We start from the raw sequence: 24,909 nt of genomic DNA on the forward strand, positions 1-24,909 counted from the left end.
AATCAATTCCACGCAAATAGAATTTTTAATTGCTACTTTGTTGCATCCCTACCCCGAACAGAAATTCAGAGCCCAGTCCCAACACTTTGCCCGACAGAAATCAGCTGATCAAAATCCACACATTCTGTTTCATGGTAGAAATGTTGCCATCCAAAATAGGCCTTGTTTTAAATGGGACTTGAACATTGTTCACGGGCATACGAGTGTTCATACATGAAAATAATAAAACAGTCGATTCATAGATAAGCCTGATACATTTCACATTGATTGTTCTTAATTGTCACTTATATGTACAACAGTAAATGAAAATGAAACAGGAAAACTACTTTTCCCCAAGTACAATGTCGACTAATGTAATAATACTCAATCTCTTACTCAAGTATACATGGGCATACCCAGAAATTATTTCAGAGAGGTGATTGTTCGCAGACCTGTCATTCTTTATCATCCAATTCACAGTCAGGGTTTCATGAAATAAAATGCACATATATCCAGAATAGTCCCCATCACACTCACAATCAAGCTGGAACAAATCCAAGTAAAGAGCAACATTGACAGATCTTAATTTACGAGAAAATGCTATTTTCTTTGCAGTGGCTTTGCTCGTTGTCTACTTTTATCTTATGCACTGATTTGTTAGCTAACGGCCAGTCAGAGTGATCAAGTGTCACAGAAGGCCATTGCCGTTTTGCAGTCTACAATCAACAGCTCATTCATTCAAATCATATCAAAGTAAACAAAGCACAATGACACAAATGTCTGTAGGTCTTCACAAGTCTAAATGTTACTTTTTACTTAGGTTTATTCCTGCATGTATTATGGGTATGTATGCAAGATTGGTACATGCGTGCATTTGATTTCATGAAATGATGACTGTGGATAGTCTGACAAACAAATACTTCTCCAGCATGTTGTTTGCGTGCTATATGGTGTGAAACTAATGATTTTAATTGACATTGTTTGTAAGAATCAAATGTTTTTCACTGAAAACACATATTTTAGAGTTTGCATTCGGATCAGTTGTACATTCATTCTTTAAATATGCACTTATTAAAAAAATATGTCAGAGTATCACGGGGCCTAAGAATATTGGAAACTGCAGAAAAATCACGCCTATCAAAATTCTCCTCTAGGTAAAGGGTGGCCAGGTGGGGGTCGCCACAACCACTGCCCACATATGCAAAGTCATTTTATTTATTCACCTTCAGAGGCAAGTTTTTCCCGAACATTTTGTTTGGATTCCATTTTGAACTCTTAGGGAGCTTCAACATTAAAGGTTCCAATGTAATTGAGGACTTCCTTGCTAAATTATGCCTTAATTGCTTATTGTACAAACAAATCCAGACTACAGAGCTACATCTTGATCAGTTAACACAGTTTATGTCAGTTTTGTCTGATTGTGAGCTTGTGTACATGCCATTGCATTAATTTGCCCTGCCATGGGCATTCTAGTGTTCCACGCATCAAGAACTGTTTCAGAGCTCAGGTTTTTTCTTTTTTTTTAATGTTTTTCATTTCCTCTTCACCCCCCTTGACCACTCCACTCATCTGTCTAACATTCCACACACTCCAGCGGAATTAAGGGAGAGGCCTACAGCGTGGCAGGGAGTGAGCTCAGGAATGTCTCTGTTATCACAGCAAGAGAGGATGAAGGGAGGAAGGGAGCATAAGGTCAGCTGCTGTTGAGATGACTTCAGTCTCGACTGTTTGAAATGTAGATGTCGTTCGTCAGTGCATTGCCCTCAAAACAGAATCAAGGTGTATGCCTGTAACGCCATCACAAGGCATGGGAATCCAATTTCAGCGATGCTGCTTTTTAAATCAATATCTTCTGTCCTCTCAGCGGCAGTGTCATGTAGATGATCTCGTGGCCTTCAGAGATGTCACACCAGTTTGGTTTTTCGCTCAGTCTACATTGAGGATCAAGCCACATTTAGTCACACGGGCAAATGCGCTGGCTCGCACGCTTCTCATGCATGAAGAAGGATTCACATAAAGGTAGAGGCACCCCTGTGGGCTGACATACAGTAGCTGGAAGCATAGTCTCTTCAGCCACGCATGTGTGCTGAATGTACACCAGAGATGTGCTTATAATATGTTATGAGCTACACTTCCAATAATTTGAAATGTTCAATGAATGCGGGACTATTTTTATTTTCTGAGTTGTTTGCGGTGCTTGTGTCTAAAAGATTTGTCATTGTGAAGCTAATAAATGTTCACACGAAAGCTTTGCTACGTTAAACTTGCCAAATCTAATGAAGACTATCACTGACAACTGAGATCATTCATCCATCCATCCATTTTCTGATCCGCATATCCTCACAAGGGTGGCGGGCGTGCTGTCTTTGGGCAGTAGGTGGGGGACAATCTGAACTGGTTGCCAGCCAATCGCAGGGCACACATCGATGAACAGCCATCAGACTCACACCTACGGACAATTTAGAGTGTTCCATTAACCTGCCTTGCATGTTTTTGGAATGTAGGAGGAAACCAGAGTAGCCGGAGAAAACACGAGGGGAACATGCAAACTCCACACAGGTAGGCCGGGTTGAACAAATGTTAGAGACAGAATGATGTCCTGTGTTGAATGTCTTAAAATGCTTGTTAGGTTTGTAAAGTGCCTCTCCCCTGTGGCTGCAGATGTATCCCAAAATAGAAGCAGCTGAAGGCAGAACACACCTCACTTTATTAAAAACATAACATGTAGCTAAGCATGCTTTACAAAAAAGAAAAGAATAAGAATAATTGTTCATTAAATTCGATACATTTACACAATATATAGTATATCAATAATAGCAATAACTAATGTTTAAAAATGAATTTTGGACATGGCATTAAATGATAAAGTACTATATGTCAGCTGATGTACTTCAGGTTTAATGGTTATTCAGATACAGTCTGTTCAAATATTTTGTTATTTTGCAGAGTCCTTGTGTGACATACGTTCTGACCTTCCCACGTGACTGCTGCTCCTGCACAGTACTATCTGACTAACAGCATGACAACGCAATGACTCACAGCCTTGTGGCTGTGGTCTGCATAATGCCCCCCAATACACACTAAGATAATATGTATTTTTATTGGTGTTATAAGTGGAACAAACGAGGAAGAAATTGACGACTGTGAAATGCATTTGGCTAAATGTACTTAAATATGTTGCCTGTTGTCTTGAAGATATATTTCTTCAATTACCATACTTTGCTGACATGATCAAATAAATAACTGTATGTCGAGAATATTCTGCTAATAATTGACAGTTGCAAGTTGTAAATGACAGTCTTTGATTGCCGTGGATGTCTGGCAAGTTGTCAAAACATTTCTCATCATGAAAATGAGAAATGGTGGACCATGGCAAAATGGAGTGAACACAACTAAACCTGACAGTGTGCAATACAGCTTTTCAAACTTTGGAGCCAGTCCATAGTGGGCCAGAAAGCATATTTACTGAATTCTGCTGCACCTTACACTTGCCACCTACAACTCTTAAAGATAAGCCATGAGTTCAATTCACCTGAGTAGCCGTGGCTTACCTGTTTAGAATGCTGAACCTTGAATGCGTGTGCATGAGCGATAGCGAGTGCACTGTGCAGTGTGTATGTGAATAACGGGCTCTTTTGCATGTTGTGGTACAATGAATGGATTAGTAAATTACGTGTTGACAGAAAATGACTACTATTAAGCATTTACTGAGTGGCAGTATACATGTGCCCATTCCAGCCATTTTGCCCTCACTCCCCCGCCGTCAGAGGCATTAACTCTGGAGTCGTGCCAGGCAGAGGGCTTCATTTGACTCTGCTGGGTCACAAACGTGATCCAAAGCCGCTAGGCATCCACATTGCATTGCCCTGCCAGCAAGGGAAGAAACATGAGGGACCTCATCTAAACATGAGGGGCCAGGAGGAAATGTCCTAGCATTCGTGGTAAACCGAGGGCTGATGTGTAGTACGCCTTTGAACCTTGAGGACCCATCAGCCCTTGTTGTGCTATGGTCTGTCACGGATACCATGACAGAGCGTGAGAAAACTGAGCAAGACTTGACAACCCAAGGGAAAAAAAGACCAAAATCCCACCCCACCGCTTTTCGAGCTGCCGTGCCCACAGAGAACATGCTGTCAGTTGTGTGAGTGTCATAGCATATTTTCCCAATCGGTGTTTTAATTACATTTGTTTGGTTCTCTGTTTTCTAAATTGTATGTTGGCACAGAGCTGTTGATTACAGCAAGCCTCCCCCCCCCCCTCTGATCCGTTGATGCGGCCAGATCTTCTTACTTGGCTGTACAGCCACAACTATATGTGCACTGTGTTCCCTGATGTGTTTGTCCCAGCAGAAATGTTTCCATACGCTGTTTACTGTACAAGTCACATGGTCAGACCAGTGGCACTCATTGACTGTAGGAAGCCCAGGTGAAAGCTGTAGGTAAACAGTAGATAACATCTGTTCCCTGTTTGTAGTTTGGCAAGGGCAAATAAAGCCTTGGAATACAGAATTTTTTATCAAACTTATATTACTATGCTAGTGGTTGTTTTTTTCCGCTTCGTTTGTTTATTGAACACGAAATACATACAGTAATAATTTGACAGAAAGTAAGGTAAGTAAAATTGTAAAAAGGAAAGAGAATCAGTCATCATTCAACACAATTATATATATATATATATATATATATATATATATATATATATATATATATATATATATATATATATATATATATATATATATAATGTACAGCACTTTGTATGCAGCGATGGCTGTTCGAAAGTGCTCTATAAATACTGTTGACTTGACTTGACAATTAATATGTTCAAAGGAGTAGGAGGAACTAAAAAACTTATCTAGTCCTACCCCGGGTTATGTGTTTATATATAAATAGATCATTTTTATATCAATCAGAAATAGTAAAGTAAGAAGAAAGAAGTCTCCATTAAGGCTCATGCTTTACCCTGAACCGTGATATTTTTACAACATTTGGTTTGTATCAGGATTTGATACGTTTAGAATTTACCACCTTAACTCTGATTGATGTAGGTTGTTTGTACAATTTTTTTTTCTAAAGATGTTATTTAGTAAATGTATTTACATTTAAAGAACGTGTACGTAAAGAAGCAAATATATTGTCAATGACTACCGTACTGATGGACAGCGAAAAAGAAATAGTATGCACTATAGACAAATGAAATATACTGTATTTTTTAATAATATGCTGTACGAGTCTGAAATGTTGGTGTGCAGCAGAATTGGTATCATCTCTGCACACGAGCACTAAAGCTATGACCCAGTGAAAGTGTCTGGCTGGTCCCGATTGAGAGTGTTTGGTTATAGTTCATTGATAAGTTTCCAATACTGCCTGAAAACAGCTGGGATAGGCTCCAGCATGCCTCGCAACTCTTGTTACGATAAACGGATTAGAAAATGGCTGGATGGATGGAATTTTGTAATATTATTGCTGTTTGAATACCCATTGAAGTTAACAAATATCAAGGTTTTATGTTGCCATTTCAACCATACAGAAGGTCAACTTCAGGACCTGCTGCAGTATAAACACAGTACAATATCAATGATAAACAATTACAGGTAATAACCATAAATAAATGTTGAAAAAAACCTAGCAAATGTTGCACTAGGATATCTACTTGACATATGATAGTTTAATTGTGTTATGAGCTCAAAATAAACCTCCTGCATGACATTGCACACACCTCCCTTCCAACTGCTACTTCAAACCTAACCTTTACATCTTGCCACTTGGTATGCCAGATCGATCCCAATATGCACATTGTGTCTCTCCTCACGTATGAGTGCACAGGATCTGTCCGTAGACTGTACAAGAGGGCACTGCAAATCTCTGCGCAGTGCCCAGTTAGGCCATGACCCAGCTCAGGCCCCCACAGTGCCCACCCCAAGAGAGGTGGCTTAGAGTGGCTTTTAGGTCCACTCCCTTTCTGCTGAGTTCATCAAGCTAGTCCTTTGAGCAGGGAGTCAGCCCATCACTGCCTTCACTGCTCGTTCTTTCTTTTCAGGCGACAAATGTGCTAAAACAGCACTGCGTAATCATTCAGCATTAGGGGCTGTTGTGTTGGGCATTAGCGGCTAGAAATGACCAGTGGGACGTTATAAAAATGTGTCTTGACAAGAGAACACCAAAGTTGATGAGTCTAGATCCTGGCACTGGACGGCTAGAGGATTAGTCAGCTAACACAGGCCGGAGCTTCTGCACGGTCTGGTCCCATCGCATCTCATCACCACCATGCTTGAAGCGGGGCCCATGGCTGTCGTGTCCCCGTACGCTTCTCTAACTCGCTTGCTTCCATTACCATCCTCCAACGCTTCTCCTTGCGTTACCAAAAACACTCTGTCCCCTCATCAGTGCAGCATGTGATGTCATACTCTGAATCAGTTAAGTGGCTGTTGAGCACGCTGATTTGGTGGAGGACACACAGTATGAAAAAATAAATAAATAATTAATCTCAAATACTTTTTTAGAAGTCAAACAGAGAGAGATTGAGATGTATCATATGCGCATACATCTTCATATTTATTTCCTCACATTATAGTCCCATCTAAATAGACATGCTGGTGTTATAACAAATTCATTTACATCATTATGACTACTCACATTAGCTATTGTGCACTCTCTCATTGCGTTGCTTTAGGAATTCATTCCATTGATTTGACAGAATCGTGGCATCCTTCTTATCTGACAGACACATCTCATCATGAAATATTCAACCTCACTTTCTGCATCATGGAAGTGCGTGCGGCGGCTTCACTCGGAGAGAAGCTCTCACTGTTTTCACTCGTTTGCCTCGTGTGCTTCATGGTGTTGGAATGCAGCAGTAACAGGCAGTACCAAGGCAAGAGTCACTCTGTGATGGGAGGTCCTTTATTCAGGCCAACGCTGACCTCACTGGACTTGAAACATTCTGCCATTCAATGAGACTCTATGGTTGGTCCCTTACAGTGTAGTTCAGCACATGCAGTCACACTTTGTGCCCACCTCCCTTCTCTTTGTCCTTCCCCGCAACACTTTTCGCACTCGTCCACTTTTCAACTTCAAGTGCAGTGCTATACTGTGTCTATTTTACTCTTCACGATAGCTTTTCTTCTTCAATTTGCAAAATCCCGCCTTTCCCCTTTTTGTCTCCTGCTGTCCTGTCTGCGTGCTTCAGCTGTCTGCCTTGCTCCTGGGTTTGTATTTGTCTCTTTCTCACCAAAGCCATGTCTCCACATCACATCTCAAGCTCTTTCTCTGGTCTTCTTCACCAAAGTGATGTACATTGTACAGTATTTATTTATTTTTTTGCAATGAACAATAGTGAGGTGAAAAGCTCTGCCATCCGGGAGGGACTCAGAGTTGAGACACTTCTCCTCCACGTCGAGAGGAGCCAGATGAGGTGGCTCTGGAATCTGATTAGGATGCCACCTGGACGACTCCCTGGTGAGGTGTTCCAGGCATGTCCCACCGATACGAGGCCCCGGAGATGACCCATGATAGGCGAGAGAGAGCGAAAGAGAGAGAGAGGCCCAGCGGTCGAGTGATCAGAGCATTGATATCACAGTGCAGAGGTTGTAGGTTTGATCCCAGCTCAGGCCTTCCTGTGTGGAGTTTGCATGTTCTGCCTGTGTCCATGTGGGTTTTCTCCAGGTACTGCGGTGTCCTCCCGCATTCCAAAACCATGCATGATAGGTTGAGTGAAACTCTAATTTGTCCCACAGTGTTATTGTGAGTGTGGATGGATGTTTGTCTATGTGTGTACGGTGATTGGCTGGCAACCAGTTCAAGGTATACCCCTACTTCCAAAGACTGCTGGGATAGGCTCCAGCCTGCCCGCGACCCTCCTGAGCATAAGCGGTTTGGATAATGGCTGGGTGGATGGATGATATATAATTGTTTTTGTTTGCTATCGTGGTTGGCGCAGATTCCTCTCCCCGTTTAATATTTCATTTGGTAAACCCTAAGACTTGTCAGCTCATTATGAAAGTGGAACTGTGAATTTCAGGTTTCAATCTGTACTCTGATAGATTTATGTTAACGGTGCGTGGAAGAATCTACATCTGTAGTGGCTCCCTGCATTAGACTTTTAAATATTTGCTCTTCCGTGAAATTCAATTACATGCCACTTATAGTTTCTGTCAAATGGCACCTCAGTGCTGCTGTTTGCCATCAACACTGACTAACTTGAGGTGCAGCTGTTGAGCAGCCTCTCAATTTATGTGAGACTTAGTAGCACTCTAATTTATTGCCTTTTTATCAGGCTTTTCATCACACTAACGGTCTTGATGTGAACATTTTCGCACACACAAACCCAATGAATTTTGAAGAGTTACAATTCGGATTATGCTTTAACCAATGACTTTGTAAATATACTGTAAGTGGTCAAATAACGTTGTTTTTGTTTTCATTGTCAGACCTTTTAGCACTAAATGAATTCCAAGACCCGAGACGATCGAGCAAGCTTTAAGCAATAGAATAAAATAGAATAATCCTTTGAGATGACTTTGGTACATGACTGCTTTCCTTTGTTTTCTACCAACATCAGTCCCAAGGATAACATCATATCGTGCTTATTTTAGAATTTCCATCCATCCATTTTCTGATCCACTTATCTTCACAAGGGTGTGCTGGAACTTATCCCAGATGTCTTCGGGCACGAAGCAGGGGACACCCTGAACTGCTTGCCAGCCAATCGCAGGGTACACATAGATGAACAACCATCCGCGCTAACATTCACACCTAGGTACAATTTTGAGTGTTCATTCAGCCTGCCATGCATCTTTTTGAAATGTGGGAAGAAACCGGAGTACCCGGAGAAAACCCACCCAGGCATGGGGAGAACATGCAAACTCCACACAGGAAGGCCAAACCCATGACCCCTGCGCTGTGAGGTCAACACACTAACCACGGGTCACTGACAAATTACATCGTTTAAAAAACTTTAGGACAACACAAATCTGATAAATGTGGTATGCATTTGTTTTCAGCCCCACTGCATCAAGACTTTATAGAGCTACTATTCTCTGCAATTACATCTGCTAGTCTTCTGGGGTCTGTCAGCTTTTCCCATCTAGACATTGGTTATTTTTACTACCCATTCTTATTTTGCAAATAAATTTTCAGCTGAAAGTTTCAATGGAGAGTTTAGGGTAATTGTCTTGCTGGGAGATGAATTTCCCTTCCAATCCCAAATCATTTGCAACACCCAACAAATGTTTATTCTAGCATTGCCATGCATTTAGCCCCATCCATCTTCTTATCAACTCTGACCGGCTTGATTATGCACTGTGCACACATCAATGGTCACGATCAGGATAAGTTCCAGATCTACTATGCAAGTTAATTCCACATTATAATATTTTCCAAATAGATGCAATTAACATCTCGTGAAAACTCCATGACCCAGAATTTAGGGCCACTTGATCCAAATTTCCAAGTTACGCATGGGGTGTGTGTCAGCGGTCCGGATGGGAGAATTGCCGTACGTTTAAAGTGTGCAAGCCAAAAAAAAAACCTTAAGTATGAATGGGAGAATATCCCACGAGGTGACTTCTAAAGACAGTTGATTGCTTGGGATTGAATTTTGGCATATCTGAGTGCATGGGGCTGAATACAAATACAAGACTCATTTCATATTTATAGTCTCTTCAAATTTTGAAAACTGCATATCATTATTATTCCACTTCACAATAAAGCACTGCTTTTTGTTGGTAGATCACATAAAATCTCAACAAAATACACTCAAGTTCTTGATTGGAAGGTCCAAAAAAAAAACCCTCAATGAAAATGTTGAAAGGGTATCAATAATTTTTCAAGGCACTGTACATGTTTTAAATTGATCATTTACGAAAACTAATTCAAATTATTGATCATGTATTGGTTCACCTGCCTAATTTCTCCTGTCATGGAGTGTGGTTTTGATTTCCACTCAGTGAGGGTGTAATTGTGAGTATTCACGGTTGTTTGTCTCTAGATGTTTCCTGTGGTTCACAGTGATCATTGTACAGTTTTCAGTTTTCCCACTGTCAGCCCAGACAGGTTCCCACTCCCCGTGACCTTGAACAGGAGCAACACAAGCGGTATCGGAACTGAATGGTTAGATTGAACAAATACAAAGTTGTCACATACTGATAATGAAGCAATGTAATCTGACTTTGACCCCAAATACCTTAAATATTTTGCATACAATATCATTAGTAGAAATCCCAATCAAATAAATGTCATCCCTGAAGGTTTGAATTAATGATAAATTACCATTAATTTCCACCTGTCGTGCAGTAGCAGTTGGATACAATATAATACTGGCCAAAAGTGTTTTATTTTGTTTTCACTTATATGAGCAAGGAAGTGGGTGAACAGGGTAGAATCTGCAGACATTTTAGGCTGAATAAAGCCTGAGCAATTCTACGGCTTCATTTATTAAAGACTCTACAGAGCAGGCTCTAAATTTCTGCATACAACTGAAATTTAGAGGGGGCGTAAGAACAGAAAAATCTGTATTTATCAAATGTGTGGACACCCATCATACACACATGAGTAAATCACGTTTGTTGATAATCCCACGTTACTAAACTGACTTGCTTATGTACGTCTGTAGCCTCATTTGCATTGAGAAACGACTCCAATCGGCCATACATCGTAGCAGCAATCTCTTTTTGAAATTCAAAATCAGGGTAAAGAGAGAGGAGAGAATCTCTCAGTCCGAGATGACGTGTGAGGTACTTGTCTGAGAAGTGGAAAGAAACAAAGAGTGATTTGGGAACAATTAACGCCGGTGTTACCAATAAAAGAAAAAAAAGTCATTACCCCCCCAACCCCCCACCCCAAAAAAAACCTGCCACGCCCGACAGATGAGAATTATCTATAATTAACTAGAGGAGGTTGAGCACGTTATCTGAATCCCTGTTTTGTTAGCTGCAGACACGTGACTGCACTACTGTATACGCACAGCCAGCTCGCATCAGCTTTTTGTTTAAGACGTACATCCACATCGCTATTCTGTGGAATGAACGAATCGTGCCTAAATTCCTCCAGCCCACATAGATGACAGAAATATTTGTGCATTGACTGAATAAATTAATTTTCTTTGCACAAAGCTGAATTTCTTCTATAATGATGATTTCCTTGAAATGTGACTGCAATTCTTCTATAGCTCAAACTATGTTTGGGAAACCCATTCGGCTTGTTGCTGAGGTCTGTATTGCCGTCCGAGCTGTAGTTTCACTCTTCTACCACAGGTATGTGCATGGTCAAAGCTGTGTGTGAATTTACATACGATCTTACGTAAAGGTCCATATTGATAAATTCAATCCTTTGCATGAGAACATTCGTACGCACAGTTCAGTGCATACGCATGCTTGATAAATGAGGTACCTGGTGTATACAGTAGCCTATTTAGTTTCATATCCTCAGTCCAGTTGAAAGTTTTCTCTCTCCAAATGGATGCAAACCAGTCGGCCTCACAATGCAGAGTTGCAGGGTTCGATTCCGGTTCCGGTCTTCCCGTGTGGAGTTTGCATGTTGTCATTTTCTGTGTGGGTTTTCTCTGTGTATTCTGGTTTCCTCCAACATTCCAAAAACATGCGTGGCAGGTTGATGGACCACTCTCAATTGGCCCAAAGTGTGAGTATGAGCGTGGATGGTTGTTCCACTATGTGTGCCCTGCGATTGGCTGGCAACCAGTTCAGGGTGTCCCCCGTCTAGTGCCCGAAGACATCTGGAATAGGCTCAGCACGCTGCGCGACCCTTGTGAGGATTAGCAGATCAGAAAATAGATGAATGGATGGATATTCTAAAATAAACAAGACATGATGGTACCCTTGGGACTGAGGTTGGTAGAAAACAAAGGAAAGCAGTTATGAACCAATGCCTGAAGCTTGCATATTCCAGCAAGTCATCGCAAAGGATTAGTGACTAAGTACTTTAAAACCTTTAAGGAGGTTAAGATTTCACTCCCATCTGTTGATGTGTTTGTTAGAAGACTGTCAGGATCAGATTAGGTCAAAATTACAATTTAATGTGTTAAGAATATATGATCCTTGTTCCAAAGATGGATTCAATATGGATTTGTATCATTATTATTAGAATAATGTTAGTAGTAGTGGTAGTAGAGTAGTAATATTAGTATTTATTGTGGCGGCACGGTGGTTGACTGGTTAGCATGTCCACTTCACTGTCGAAATGTTGTGCATCTGACCCCAGCCTTCCTGCGAAGTTTGCATATTCGCCCTGTTCTCCAGGGACTTCGGTTTCCTCCTACATCCCAAAAGCATGCATGGTAGGTTAATTGAACAATCGAGGTCATGGGGTGTCCAAAGTCGGTCCTAAAGGCCTGCTGTCCTGCCTGTTTTCCAGCTCACTCAGGAGCAACCCCCCTGATTCAAATAATCAGGATGGTTCTCGTGCTGCTTCAGAGCCGGGTGAGTAGCTGATCATCGGAATCAAGTGTGTTGCAGCCAGGAGAGCTAGAAAACAGGTAGAACGATGGGCCTCCATGCCCGGAGCTGGACATGCTTGATCTTGATTGTCCCGAGGTGTGAGTGTCAATGTGAATGGTTGTTTGTCTATGCGAGACCTGTAATTGGCTGGCAACCAGTTCAGGGTGTACTACTTCCCAAATTCAGCTATTGGCCCAAGCATGCCTGTGACCGTAGTGAGGATAAGTAGTTCAGATAATGTATTATTATATATTTTTTAAAATTATTATTACCGTATATTTAAATGTGTGCATTGAAACACGTTTGGAAAAGGTATTACTATTGAGCAAAATTGCAATACATATGTGTTTGTAAAGAACTCAAGATGTGTAGATTACAACCTTAAAAGTCATTACTGATGCTGACAGAAGTCTAGAACATTGAGGGGGAACAAAAACAAAACGATCGCTTGCCAACGAGACATTCTTATACACCCACCTTTTACCTGGGTCACCTTGTTGTAATTTGATGATAAAAATCACATGTAAGTGAAGCTCGGTGCAAGTTATTGAACACATCCGTGTTACATTAGCAAACTTTCTGTCATATTGTCAAACTAAAAAAAAGTGTGAGAAAAACGTGTGCCTTATTTTTCTGATGTTGGATCGTTGTTTTCAATCTGGTTTGTGCAAGGCTCATAGATGCTGTTTGCACTCATTGAAATGGAATCTAAGGGAAAGCTACACTATATACAGTTATTGTATGTAAAGTGTGATCTGATTCATCCGCCTTTGCACTACAATCTGGAAAACACAATGGCACAACCACGTCCTTGCACTGACTTTGATGAATAAAATGGGGGAGTAACTTATTGTTATCTGTCGTTAGGTTACCATTGTGTGCACATAGGTCAACAATGAGAGGAAAAGGATGAAATGTCCATTTGGAATTTGCTGGTAAACTCACATACGCGGACTGTCCACTCACAGAGTGGTTTAGATGTTTTTTGTCTTTTTAAAAATTGAGTTACAGTTTTAATGATAATAATGATTCCATGTGTGTAAACAAGTTTATTCTAATTTATACAGTCACATTTCCCTGTTATCCAAATGAATCAACATTGTTCGCGCTACTGTAAATCTGTTGGTCAAAAGTTATTGAACTGATAGCAAGAATGAGTTTAAGTCAAAACAACAATGGAAGGGCAACTGAAAAACTGAGTCCCTGTGCACCACAGAGTTTTGCATCATATTGCTACAAGAGCTCAGTTGTTTCAAAGAGGGGAAGACATAAAAAGTTTGCAACAGTCCAAATACGACTGCATCGAAATTTCTCAGTTTGTGGGTGACGTTATAGGCACACTTATATAATAATCATAATAATACATTTTCCTGCGATTGGCTGGCTACCGATTCAGGGTGTCCCCCGCCTACTGCCCGAAGACAGCTGGGATAGGCTCCAGCACCCCCCGCGACCCTAGTCAGGATCAAGCGGCTCGGAAGATGAATGAATGAATGAATGAATGAATGAATGAATGAATGAATGAATAATACATTTTATTTATAAGCGCCTTTCAAAACACTTGTGGCAAAAACATCTCAACTTGAAGATGAAATGAGGCTGTGATGAATTAAGCACATATGGTATGAAGAGTGCCTCGGAGCTGGAAACAAATGGCAAGTTTTAAAGATATGTGAACTGCAATACCTTCCTCACTTTTGCCAATGTCAGAAATAAACATGTAGTGCATGACAGATTTGCCGCTTTCTTATATAACGGAGCAGTGTCAAGTCGTGAGTGTGTTTCTACAGTCTCTGTTTAATGTAAGCAGGGAGTGAATTGTGAGACGCATAAGAAAGAAGATTGGTAAGATTTTTTTTATGTTTAATTACTCCAATCTCGTGTATTTGTGTTAAGTATGGGTTTGAATCCATCGACTCAGGCCATTTCTGGGGCTTTAAACTGTTAATTAGAGCCTGTCGAAGACAAAACCAGGTTTGTGTTCACTGATTTGATTTCCACCAAAGCCTTAACAATATTGAGCCGGAAAGATAGAGGTGAATTTGGGAGGAACCTCCAAATCCTGCCATGTGATACTAATCTGCCGTCACAAACCTGAGCAGTGAAGTGATCTTCAAGTATGAGTCCTCACAAAGCAATTTCGACCCTTTTGTAACCTTAAGAGCACCACAATGAATTTGTATTTATGTTGATTACAAATAGGTAAAATGAATGCATTGTGAATATATAACCACGGTTGGTCTATTTCGCAGGACTGCGAAAGATTGATTACAAAAAATAAAAATAAAAAACTCCTGCAGCCGGCAGAAGGTTTCAATTAGAGTGAAGAAACAAAGCCTTCTGCTGGACCTGCAGGATGGCCCTGAGTCAACAGGGCATATGGAGGGATCACACACACTCTCTCAGACTCCAAACTCAAGACAGATGGAGATAATAAAACAACATCTACCTCACAACTTTTTCTGAAAACAACTGGTTTGCATTGAGGCTTCTTTTTCGTTTCATCCCAGCTTGTGTTTGCAAAAACGGGCAGCGAAGCCTGTGATGTGTTCCAACTGAATGTAGGCCTACATGGTCGCCTGATTTGCACGTGCCTGCTCTTCCATGAGCACACCTGAGCTTTGAGCCTACCCAGGTTGTCACTTTTTTGTGTGAAGCGTTTGTGTGTGTGTGTGTGTGTGTGTGCGCGCGCGTGTATGTCAGAGAGATAAATAGATGCAACGATACATACACACACAGAGGCAGAGATAATAGCGGGGCTTCAAGCATATGAGACAAAGATAACTTTGATGCCAGTGAAGTGTCATTAATGTCTTTCCTCTCTCTGTCTGAACATCTGAGGTACAATCACAGGTGTGGATTAGAGTGAGAGGCAAAGAGCAGCCAGAGGAAGGCTTCTGTTTTGTGATAATTTTAAAGGATCTATACGTCACATTTTATATATTACAGTTTATTTACCTGGATAATCATGTTAAACATCCTGCTGTCTGCACTGCTTGATCCTGACAGGTGCTTGAAGAGCTTCAGAAGGAGCGAGCGACTTGCATCAATACTAGTATGTATCTTGTTTGTTCAAAAATGGTGTGTGGTTTGTTTTATCGAGTGCTATTTTGGAGGATGGAAACTCGCATGAATTTATTTCGGGGTAGAGGTGAATAAGTGTGCAAGCAGGTTTTGAAGTACTTCAACTGCGTTTATCCTACTCCTAGTGTGACATGGTCTTTCTTGCCTGCTAAACCCAAGGACAAATCTGCTACTTCTGACTGGTTGTATTTTCGCCTTGTAGGATTATGTCTGGTGGGAATTAACCTCGAGACCACCTACAGTTAGCCCTCCCCTATCCTGTTGAGAAAGCAAGGCAGAGGAAATAATCATTAGAAAAGCTTGATTTCGAGAATGCGATTGCTCAATTTGTTTGGGAAAAGCAAGGGTGTGTCGATGTTTTAATATTGTAAATTGTGAAAATTATATGTAATTGTAATCGCCATGTTGTAAGATCGCCACAGATTTTATATTGAAACTTGCCCTTTTGCGAGAACATGAGTAAATTGTAAAACAATGCAAGCTGCGTTTGCTGTATCCTGAGGGTGGGGTTAGGTTTAGGAAGTCATAGGAACTTGACCTGAATAGCTTTTGTGGTCTCCTGTGAGATCACTTTGCGATAAACAGTCCCGCCAATTTTCTCTTTTTGTGTGAGGAATTAGTTTGTTGTTCCTGTAGTAACAAGGCATGCTGCCCCAGAAATTATTACGAAAGATGCAAAAGATTACCTAACGCATACTTTGTATTTACAGCAATAAGCACACGTTATTTCCATGGTATTTATAGACCTTTTCATAGATGTGAACAAAGAGTAACATTATTTTTTTCCTGCAGACTTCAGATGCAAAGGTCCTCGTCGAACAACTACATAACACTCGCATCACTACGTGCAGAAAGTGAGCATTCAGCAGCATCATCAGGGACAGCGGCGTCGCTTCTCTTCTTTGTATCCCGGACTATGTATTCCACGGGACAACAGGGGTGGGAATTTTGTCGACATTCTTATAAAGTGTACAAAGTAAAACAAATCAAGGCATAAATACAGGTCACAGTATAAATATTATTGAAGTATAAACGCACATAGTATATTATTTATGTGTTCTGTCCTGACATAGCCACTGCCATCGTTGTTTCCTATTTCAAGCACCCCTATGTTTGTACAATGGTTTGTCCCGTGCAGCCGAGACACGGCAGTTGCTCATAGAGCCGAGAGCAGGGAGAGGTTTACCCACCCACCCCGCCTGCCATTGCTGTACGCTGTTGTGGTGATGCCTTCGCTTCCCAACTTTTCATCCTGGGGTGGACACTTGCTACCAGACAGCCACACAAATTGAGCTCAGTCACGTCTTTGCGTGTGTGTGATTTGTTTTGGCGTTTTTTCTGCGTTTTCTGCCTCGGTACCTGACTGGAATGACGTTAAGAATTTAGGCGCCGACGATAAGATAATGAACTTTGGACTTTCCGTGACATGTTTCCTGGATAAAGTGAAATAACACAGCAGCCCGGCGTGGCGGCAGCTGGGCGACTTTTCAACTGGAGGGAAATATTGCATTCGGCCAAGTGACTATCAAAACAAAGGCAGCGGCACGGTTTAAGCTGTCACTCTGGGAGCCCAACAGGAGAGGAAAATGTCCTCCAAAGCGTCAAATAAGGTGGGTTCGTGCTCGAGGAAAAACGGTCAAGTGTTTGTGTCCTTTTAATACGAATTGCTAAAATTAGCACGATTGAGAAGTATTTGCCCGAATTCATCGTTGTTACTAGCGTGGCTTTAAAAGTTCGCTTGTTGGTTGTAAAAGTGATACGAGGCACAATGGTGGTTGTGTTTGTATTCTAGCTCAAGGTTATTTTGAAATCTACGCTTAGTAGCATATCTTGTGACCAGGCATGCTCCTCTCGTCTCTAAATCTTGACTGTGTGCTGTTTGTTCTGGTTGATAAAACTGCATCTGTTTGCTGATACAACGACCATGCTCCTTCCATGTGGCATCTCCGAAGACAACCTGTTGATTGCAAGTGTCCCTGACGTCATAATGGATTAGAGCAGGGACAGGGCATCCTTTTGAATACAGTACACTATGAATACAGTACACTACTCGATTGTTAGTTTCAAAGTTAAAGTTAAGCACGATAAGGATATATCGGGTGGTTACGCGTAATACTATATTATGTAGCTTTTATATACTTTTTTGTGGACGGGTGAAGGTTTTCTTGTTGTGCTGGATGAGAAAGTCATTTGTTCTCCTAATTCCTAAAAAATATTAATTACAAAGTGTAACCACAATCTAGGTTTTTAATCTCAAATGGGGAAATGAAGGTGCCCTTTGACGTGTCATTTGTTGTGACCCGAGGCAATTCTTTGATAAACTCTCTGATCTTTTTATCTTATGAAACATCGGGGCATGCCCAACCATTATTCAGAACAGAATAGATTTTCTATTCCATTTTCTAGATTTATTGGGTGTGAACCTCTTATATTCAAATTGGTTAGCAACATATCTTTTCACAAATCTATACTATTGGTCAATTCCCACATGGGGATTATTCATTGTCTAACGACTGATTGAATAATCCACTTTTATTTTGGAGGTCGTAGGAATTCTACGACCTGGTTGACTACAAAATTACTCAATTAATGTATAAAGCACGTAACAACCTCCTTTGCCAAAATATCCAGCAGCTTTTTGAAATTAGAGAGAGCTGGTATAATCTAAGGGGCACTAATCAATACAAAAAATCCAGAACAAGAACAAACATTAAGCAAAGGTGTGTATCAGTAATTGGTGTCAATCTATGGAATAAGCTTGAAACGGATCTGAAAATGAGCAAATCGTTGGAGGAGTTCAAAAACAAATTCAAAAGATTAGTGCAAAATAACTACATGAATCTGAATTAAAATAGATAAATTTGATATACTTATAAAATATAGTAATATAACTGTTTGTTCTTGTTTTGGATTTTGATCAACTTAACAATTGTATTCAAGGAATGCTAATTATAATGAATATCAGAAAATTGAAATACAAAGGAAGAAAGAATAACTATATATATACAAACCAAAAGGTGTAGAAATAGAATAGCATAGTATACACAAGGGTAAAAATATTTAATGATATGTTGTTTTTCATTTCTTTGTTTTGAAAAATGAACAATTCAGTTACATAATAAGGTAGGTAGGACTAGATACGTTATTTACTTCTTCCTACTCCTTTGAGCATATAACTGTGATGTGTGTTTTTTTTCTCTTTTAACTAGTTCTAATTTTCCTTTTATAATTTTGTTTGACCTTTGTCAACCTGCTATTGTGTGTACTATGTATGCTCAATAAAACAAACAAACAAACAAACAAACAAACAAACAAACAAGGTAGGACTCATGTTGACGATGGCTCTCTTTGAACATGCGATGTTAATGCAACATCCGGTGTCTACAGAGCATACATCACTAATCATTGCCTCCATGGCAGTGAAAAAGCTACACTTGAGTAAGAATCATGACCACAAAGTAGGTGTGACTATTAAGTAAGGAAAAAGACAGCAAAGCCTTGCTAATTGCTAAACTATCGAAATGTGGTCGCAAAACACCAAAGTAAATGCATCTGTGATACAGTACATTTGTAGAACTGTGTATTAGCGGAGGATAAGAAACTGGCCACTGAGAACCTGACAGGAACATCACCAGAGTGATTTCTTTATTTGACAATAAAGTTGTATCCAATCCAAAAAAATGGCGAACTGAAGCTTCATAAAGCACTGAAACTTTCCAGCAACTTGGTTTGCGCATGGTTCATTGTTATGGTACATCTTTTGCTTTTAAGGTGTCACCAAGTGGTCAACAAGACACAGCAGTAAAATATTCATTCATTCATTCATCCTCACTAGGGTCGAGGGGGGTGCTGGAGCCTATCCCAGCTGTCTCCGGGCATTAGGCGGGGGACACCCTGAATCGGTTATGCAGAATCCAATAAAAATGTGGGCAAAACGGTGACAACATGTACATAAATAGCAAGATTGTAGTTTTTGTAAGTACAAGTTTATGAATATAAATAAGTGTCAAGTCGAGTCAAGTACAACTTTATTGTCAAATATGCCAACATAGAGCACAGATGAAATTTCTTCCATCTCAAGACAACATGCAAAAAGAGGAGCAGCTACGAATGACCGCTTCACCATCAAAAGAACAGTTAATATAAAATGTCAAAATAATTCAACACAACACATAAGACACATACAATTGTGCACTCTTAAACACTTTCCTGCATACACTTTGTTGTTTGAAGCAGTTATAGATGAAGGAGTAGCGAATCGGTATCCTTTTCACCAGTGGATCAAAGACATCATGCTGACACGTCTGCTACAAGCTAGGCTGAAAGCAACAAGAAGCTGTAGCATCCATTAACAACAAAAGAGACTGGCTCTCTTCTCCTGTCCCATGTAAATCCGCTTCAATTCCATGCTGCGACTCCCAGTTCCACATATGCATTGGCGCTCTGCGCAGATGCTCCTTTATTCTCATCGTCGGCTCCTCAAGCCATGCATCCCATCCAGCCACAGACTGTCCATCAGCACCGACCTTTCAGCGGAATAATAATAAACACAAGTGCTAATCCAACACGACTACTTCGACACTCCGAGTATTCTTTCGTTATGCACAAAGTGGCTCTCTAACCACCAACTAAGTTGACGGCCGCAATGAATGCTGACAACACCCGCAAAGCGACGTATGGTTTTGAGTGTTATTGTGAAGCAATGATAAATTGACTGAAACTTGTGACGAATCGGCACAAATCGAGGCCCTGTTTGTCAACAGTCACGTGATTTTTCTTGGAAGCGATGCAAGCTCATTTGTTTCGCATATCCACTCTTGCTCGACGCACGCTCCAAAGTCTCATCGCATTTCAGAACATCACAGGTCATTGCATACGTCAGCTAGGAGTATAGTACAGAATTGTAATACACATTTAAAATATAAGAACCTTTATTGGAGAAATAGATGTTATTTCAGCAGCTAAAGTGGATACGTCCAATACAGTCTCTCAGCAATGTTATTTGTGTGCTAAGTGTTCATTTTGACGTTTAAGATCTGATTAATCTAATTGAACGCGCTTGCTGTCTTTTCCAAGGTTGAAAACGGAATCAGTAAAGGCTAATTAATCCATGGACAGAAATTTGAATGAATTATAGAAAACAAAATGGCAAGCCTATTGTATTGTGTTTAATTGAAACTGTCTGCTGCATTATTTTTTGTTTGCACTGCTATGCACCAGGGAGTTGAACTTTTAACTCTAACTTTAGATTTGCATGATAAATGTTATCCTAATTAATATTTATTCTCATCATTGTTAATTATTTAGCTTCTGTAATGGGTTATATAATTGAACTATCCATAAATGAATAATGTATTGAATTATTATTAATTAAAAGAACTTTTAACCATAATCCTGATATATACAGTTTGCATGAAGGAATGCGATTGATATCGTGACATGAATTTTGGGCCATATCGCCCAGACCTAATTCTGCCCAATCACAGCGATATTTTTACTGTGTCTTGCATTTAGGATCTGAATCATGTGCAAAATTGGTCAGTTCTTGTCTTTTCAGACAGCAGAACAACTGCTTTGTAACTGTTCTGCTGTTTTGACATTTAGTTTTTTTAGGGGAGTCTGACAATGTATCTACAGTGTATCAATTTTAGAATTCATTAGTTGGAGGAAATAGTATTGTAAGCACACCATTGAGTGTATTTTCAAGTGGGTCAATCCATTTATTACAGCTGTGCGTGTGTGTGTGTGTGTGTGCGTGTGTGTGTTCAGTAGAACTTTGCAGTATGTAGATTTTTTTTCTCACTTTGACAAGTGAGGAATGTGCTGCGTTTGTCTATTAGAGGTGGAGAAATTCAAGTTTGTCCTGTTGTTCCAGTTAGACGAAACCAGCTCTGTCAACTGTAAGGTAGTGACGTTGTGGTGAATGTTGACTCGTTGTACAACTTCCGGTTGTAAAACGCTGGCTGATAGTAATTGGTCAGTTTATGCTGTTCAGATTTTGTCCTTCTGTAATTAATTTGTAAAACATCCTGCTGACCACTGACAGTGTATAGCAGGTTCCAGCAACCTTTTCGACTGAGAGAGCCAGAATAGCAAAATATTTGGAAATGCATTTCCAATATATAGACAGTCATACCTTGGTTTTCGACCAAAATCCGTTCCAGAAGGCTGTTCGAAAACCGAAACCACGCTCTTTAAAAAAAAATCTTTATTGAACACGTCTGCTCACAATGGAACGCGACATGAGGAAGCGTGAGGAAGCGTCACTTCCTCGTGTAAGGAAAGTGAGAGGAGTCAAGTGGGGCATTCAAGTGCGCTCAGTTTGGTTGAGAACGGATTTTCGGTCGTAATTCGAGGCATAAAAATACTCAAAATTTTTGGTCGAAAACCGATTTGGTCGAGAACAGAGACGTTCGAAAACCGAGTTTTGACTGTATATATAAAACTGCATTTTAAAAGTGAATTAAACAAAATAAGATAAGATCCTTTATTTGTCCCACACTGGGGAAATTTACAGCCTCCAGCAGCAAGAATATAGGTAGAAAGAAGAAAAAAACAACAAACACAGTTCAAGTAAGTGCAATATAAATACAAAATGGATAAATCGCAGTGTTATTTACAATTGTCCCTCTGAATGTATTCTTTGAAATCATTGTGTTATAATACTCACCATTAATGTGAATGGTTTTCCATTCCTCACGATTGCTAAAGATACAAGCTAGCGGAATTATAGTCAGTTTGCCGAGTCCATACGCGGAGTTGTGGCTAGCTTGCACCCTGTTCAGTAGCTTGCACTACTCCTTTCTTGCACTACTCCCGCAGGTTATTTTGGTGCAAACGTAGCATGGCACATGTCTTAAGTGCCGCTTTACATTCGACCGTTTCATCGATGATATTTTGTCATTGCAATTGCATTGAACCCCGCAGAACATGTTCTCTCCAGATAGGCGAATCCTGTGGTCCATTCGTCCTGAAGTGAACCATACGTCATTTTTTTTTCTTTTCGCCATCTTATTCGTCGAAGGATTAGCGTTGAGCTAATGACAGAGCGGGCTGATTCAAAAGGGGGTGTTTACCTGTTTACCCAGCAATGGCCAACGTAGGCCAGTATCATCCAATTAAAATTGCTCCTGCAGCCCTGAACAGGACATGAGCTGTGAAAAATCTATGGATCGCGAGAATATTTTGTTTTAGCAGCGAGCCAGCTGCAATCATCAAAAGAGCCACAACTGGCTTGCGAGCCATAGGTTCCCCTGGAGTGTATTGTAACACCCCTGCACTAGCGCTTCATATACCTTGGAGCAACACACTTAAATCACCTAACTTGTAAATGTTAATATAGGGGAGAGCTTTTTTTCCCTCTGTTTGGAGAGCCTTACACCATCTTCTTCACACGACGGTGACCTCGGCTCAGACGTCACCGCATGATTAGCAGACAGCGCCAAGGCAATGGAGATATATAAAGCAGACATCCAAGGATGCATGCAGACATGCCCTCACTCAATTTCGTGGCAACATCATCATGCATTGTCACTTTAAGAAATCAATCAATCTAAAAATCCTTTAAAATTTGTATCTGCCAATCTATACAATCTTAAAGTCTCTGGTCATAATAAGCATGCCTTTTTATGCAGTCTGAAAAGAGTAAAATAATTTTGCTAGGTGTGATTGCCCAACTCGGTTGTAAACACTTAATCATCCAAGAGCATGGCATTAAACTTTCTCCCCCCCCCCCCCTTTTTTTTTAAACAAGCAATACTGTACTTTACATTCATTCATTCATTCATTCATTCATTCATCTTCCGAGCCGCTTGATCCTCACTAGGGTCGCGGGGGGTCCTGGAGCCTATCCCAGCTGTCTTCGGGCAGTAGGCGGGGGACACCCTGAATCGGTTGCCAGCCAATCGCAGGGCACTTTACAACTGACCTCAATCCATTCCTGTTCACTGTCATGGATGCAAAAAGAGAGTACTGTAAATGTTATTTTGAGGATCATCGCGCCGACAGGCTTCTGTTTGAAACAGACAGATTGTAATGAGTGGGGAATGCTTTTCAATGGAGAAGGTGGGGGTAATTAGTGTTGCATAGTGAGAGGCAAGGACAGCCGCTGCTTTGCTTTGATAATTACACTTCACTATTTAAATCACTGAAGGAGGGAAACGTAATTAGAAGACCAAGTGCAAGGAAGAACAGAGCATAGCGTGTTGTTTTGTTCTAGGTCAGAGTCACAGCAGATGCGGCCAACAGAACATTGAGAACTCCATCCATCCATCCATTTTCCGAACCGCTTGATCCTCACTCGGGTCGCGGGGGGTGCTGGAGCCTATCCCAACCGTCTTCGGGCAGTAGGCGGGGGACACCCTGAATCAGTTGCCAGCCAATCGCAGGGCAAACATTGAGAAGTGATTGTCTCATTTGTCATACATGCACTTTTTTTCTCCGTTAGAGTATATTCAACCCGAGCCATTCGCGTGGTATTTAAAACCAAAAATTTAAACTTTCAAAAGATCAATAGTGATTCGTGTGTTTATTGTTATTAGCCGTGGCCTTATCTTCATACATCTACACCAGGGGCACTAAAAAACAAAAATTACGATTGCTAGAATCCAAAATGTTTCTTTTGTTTCTGTTTAAAATGGATATGCAAATTTCAAATGAACCAAATAATCTTGACAGCTCGATTAGCAGCTAATCGCTTTCATTGTATGTTTTAAAGAGATTTGACAGTACACAACAAATCTTTATGACCATTTGCTTAGGTCACCATCAAATCTGTTTAAAGTGGAGGCCATTTTATGTCAAGTATGTCATGTTTTTATGTCAAAAGGACACTTTGATTCTGTCCCCTTTCATCTATAAAGCTTCAAACAACAGTGTATACAGAAAAAGTGGTTAAGATTGCATGACTGTCCGTGTATTATGTTATGTGTCGGGTTATATTATTGTATAAGTAGCATGAGGCTGTTGTTCCAAAATATTTTACATGTTGACAAAAGTAGACTTGGTACGCGTTTCACTTTGAAAGACGACCTTCCGGGTTGTCTTTTAATCCAACGCTTGAGTTTTGTTGGGTTGGTTTGGTCTTGTGCATTTGTATGCTCAAAATTCCTCGGTTACCTGAAAAACAAATTTGCACCTTGCCACTTGGTCCCCTTCTCGTGGAATGAAGCGAGAGGTTCTGTGCGTTGTTAAGCAAGAATATTCACTTGTGTAACAACAGGAATTGAGAGGGGAAGTCTGTGTTATCTTGAAAAAAGCTTGTGTTCTTATAATAAACAGCTCCATGGAAAGCAGCACAACCCGTAAATGCCGCACGTAGTCCTGTCTTTGCCCTTTGTTTCACTTCAGCTACATTGTGTCCCGCTGGTATGATGTCACACTATTTACATAGCTGA

At 40.5% G+C, this 24,909-nt stretch overlaps 1 protein-coding gene and 1 long non-coding RNA gene across 13 annotated transcripts in view; both read left to right on the forward strand.

The window, feature by feature from the left end:
• The window catches only part of tjp1a (tight junction protein 1a), a 126,720-nt gene that overhangs the window by 50,572 nt on the left and 51,239 nt on the right, over positions 1-24,909 (forward strand). Inside the window, exon 1 of one of the 12 annotated variants that reach the window (XM_052063002.1) lies at positions 16,670-17,124. The exons of the other annotated variants lie outside the window; for them this stretch is intronic. Coding sequence (XP_051918962.1) covers positions 17,101-17,124 — 24 coding nt within the window. The 5' untranslated portion in view covers positions 16,670-17,100. Of the gene's footprint in view, positions 1-16,669; positions 17,125-24,909 lie in introns of those variants that run through there. 12 annotated transcript variants of the gene reach the window in all.
• LOC127599447 (uncharacterized) lies at positions 17,131-22,679 on the forward strand. Its single transcript, XR_007962116.1, has 2 exons — positions 17,131-18,060; positions 18,839-22,679. It is a non-coding gene; the product is annotated as an uncharacterized LOC127599447 (long non-coding RNA).

This window comes from Hippocampus zosterae, chromosome 4 (assembly GCF_025434085.1).
Source record: "Hippocampus zosterae strain Florida chromosome 4, ASM2543408v3, whole genome shotgun sequence".
Classification (NCBI taxonomy): domain Eukaryota; kingdom Metazoa; phylum Chordata; class Actinopteri; order Syngnathiformes; family Syngnathidae; genus Hippocampus; species Hippocampus zosterae.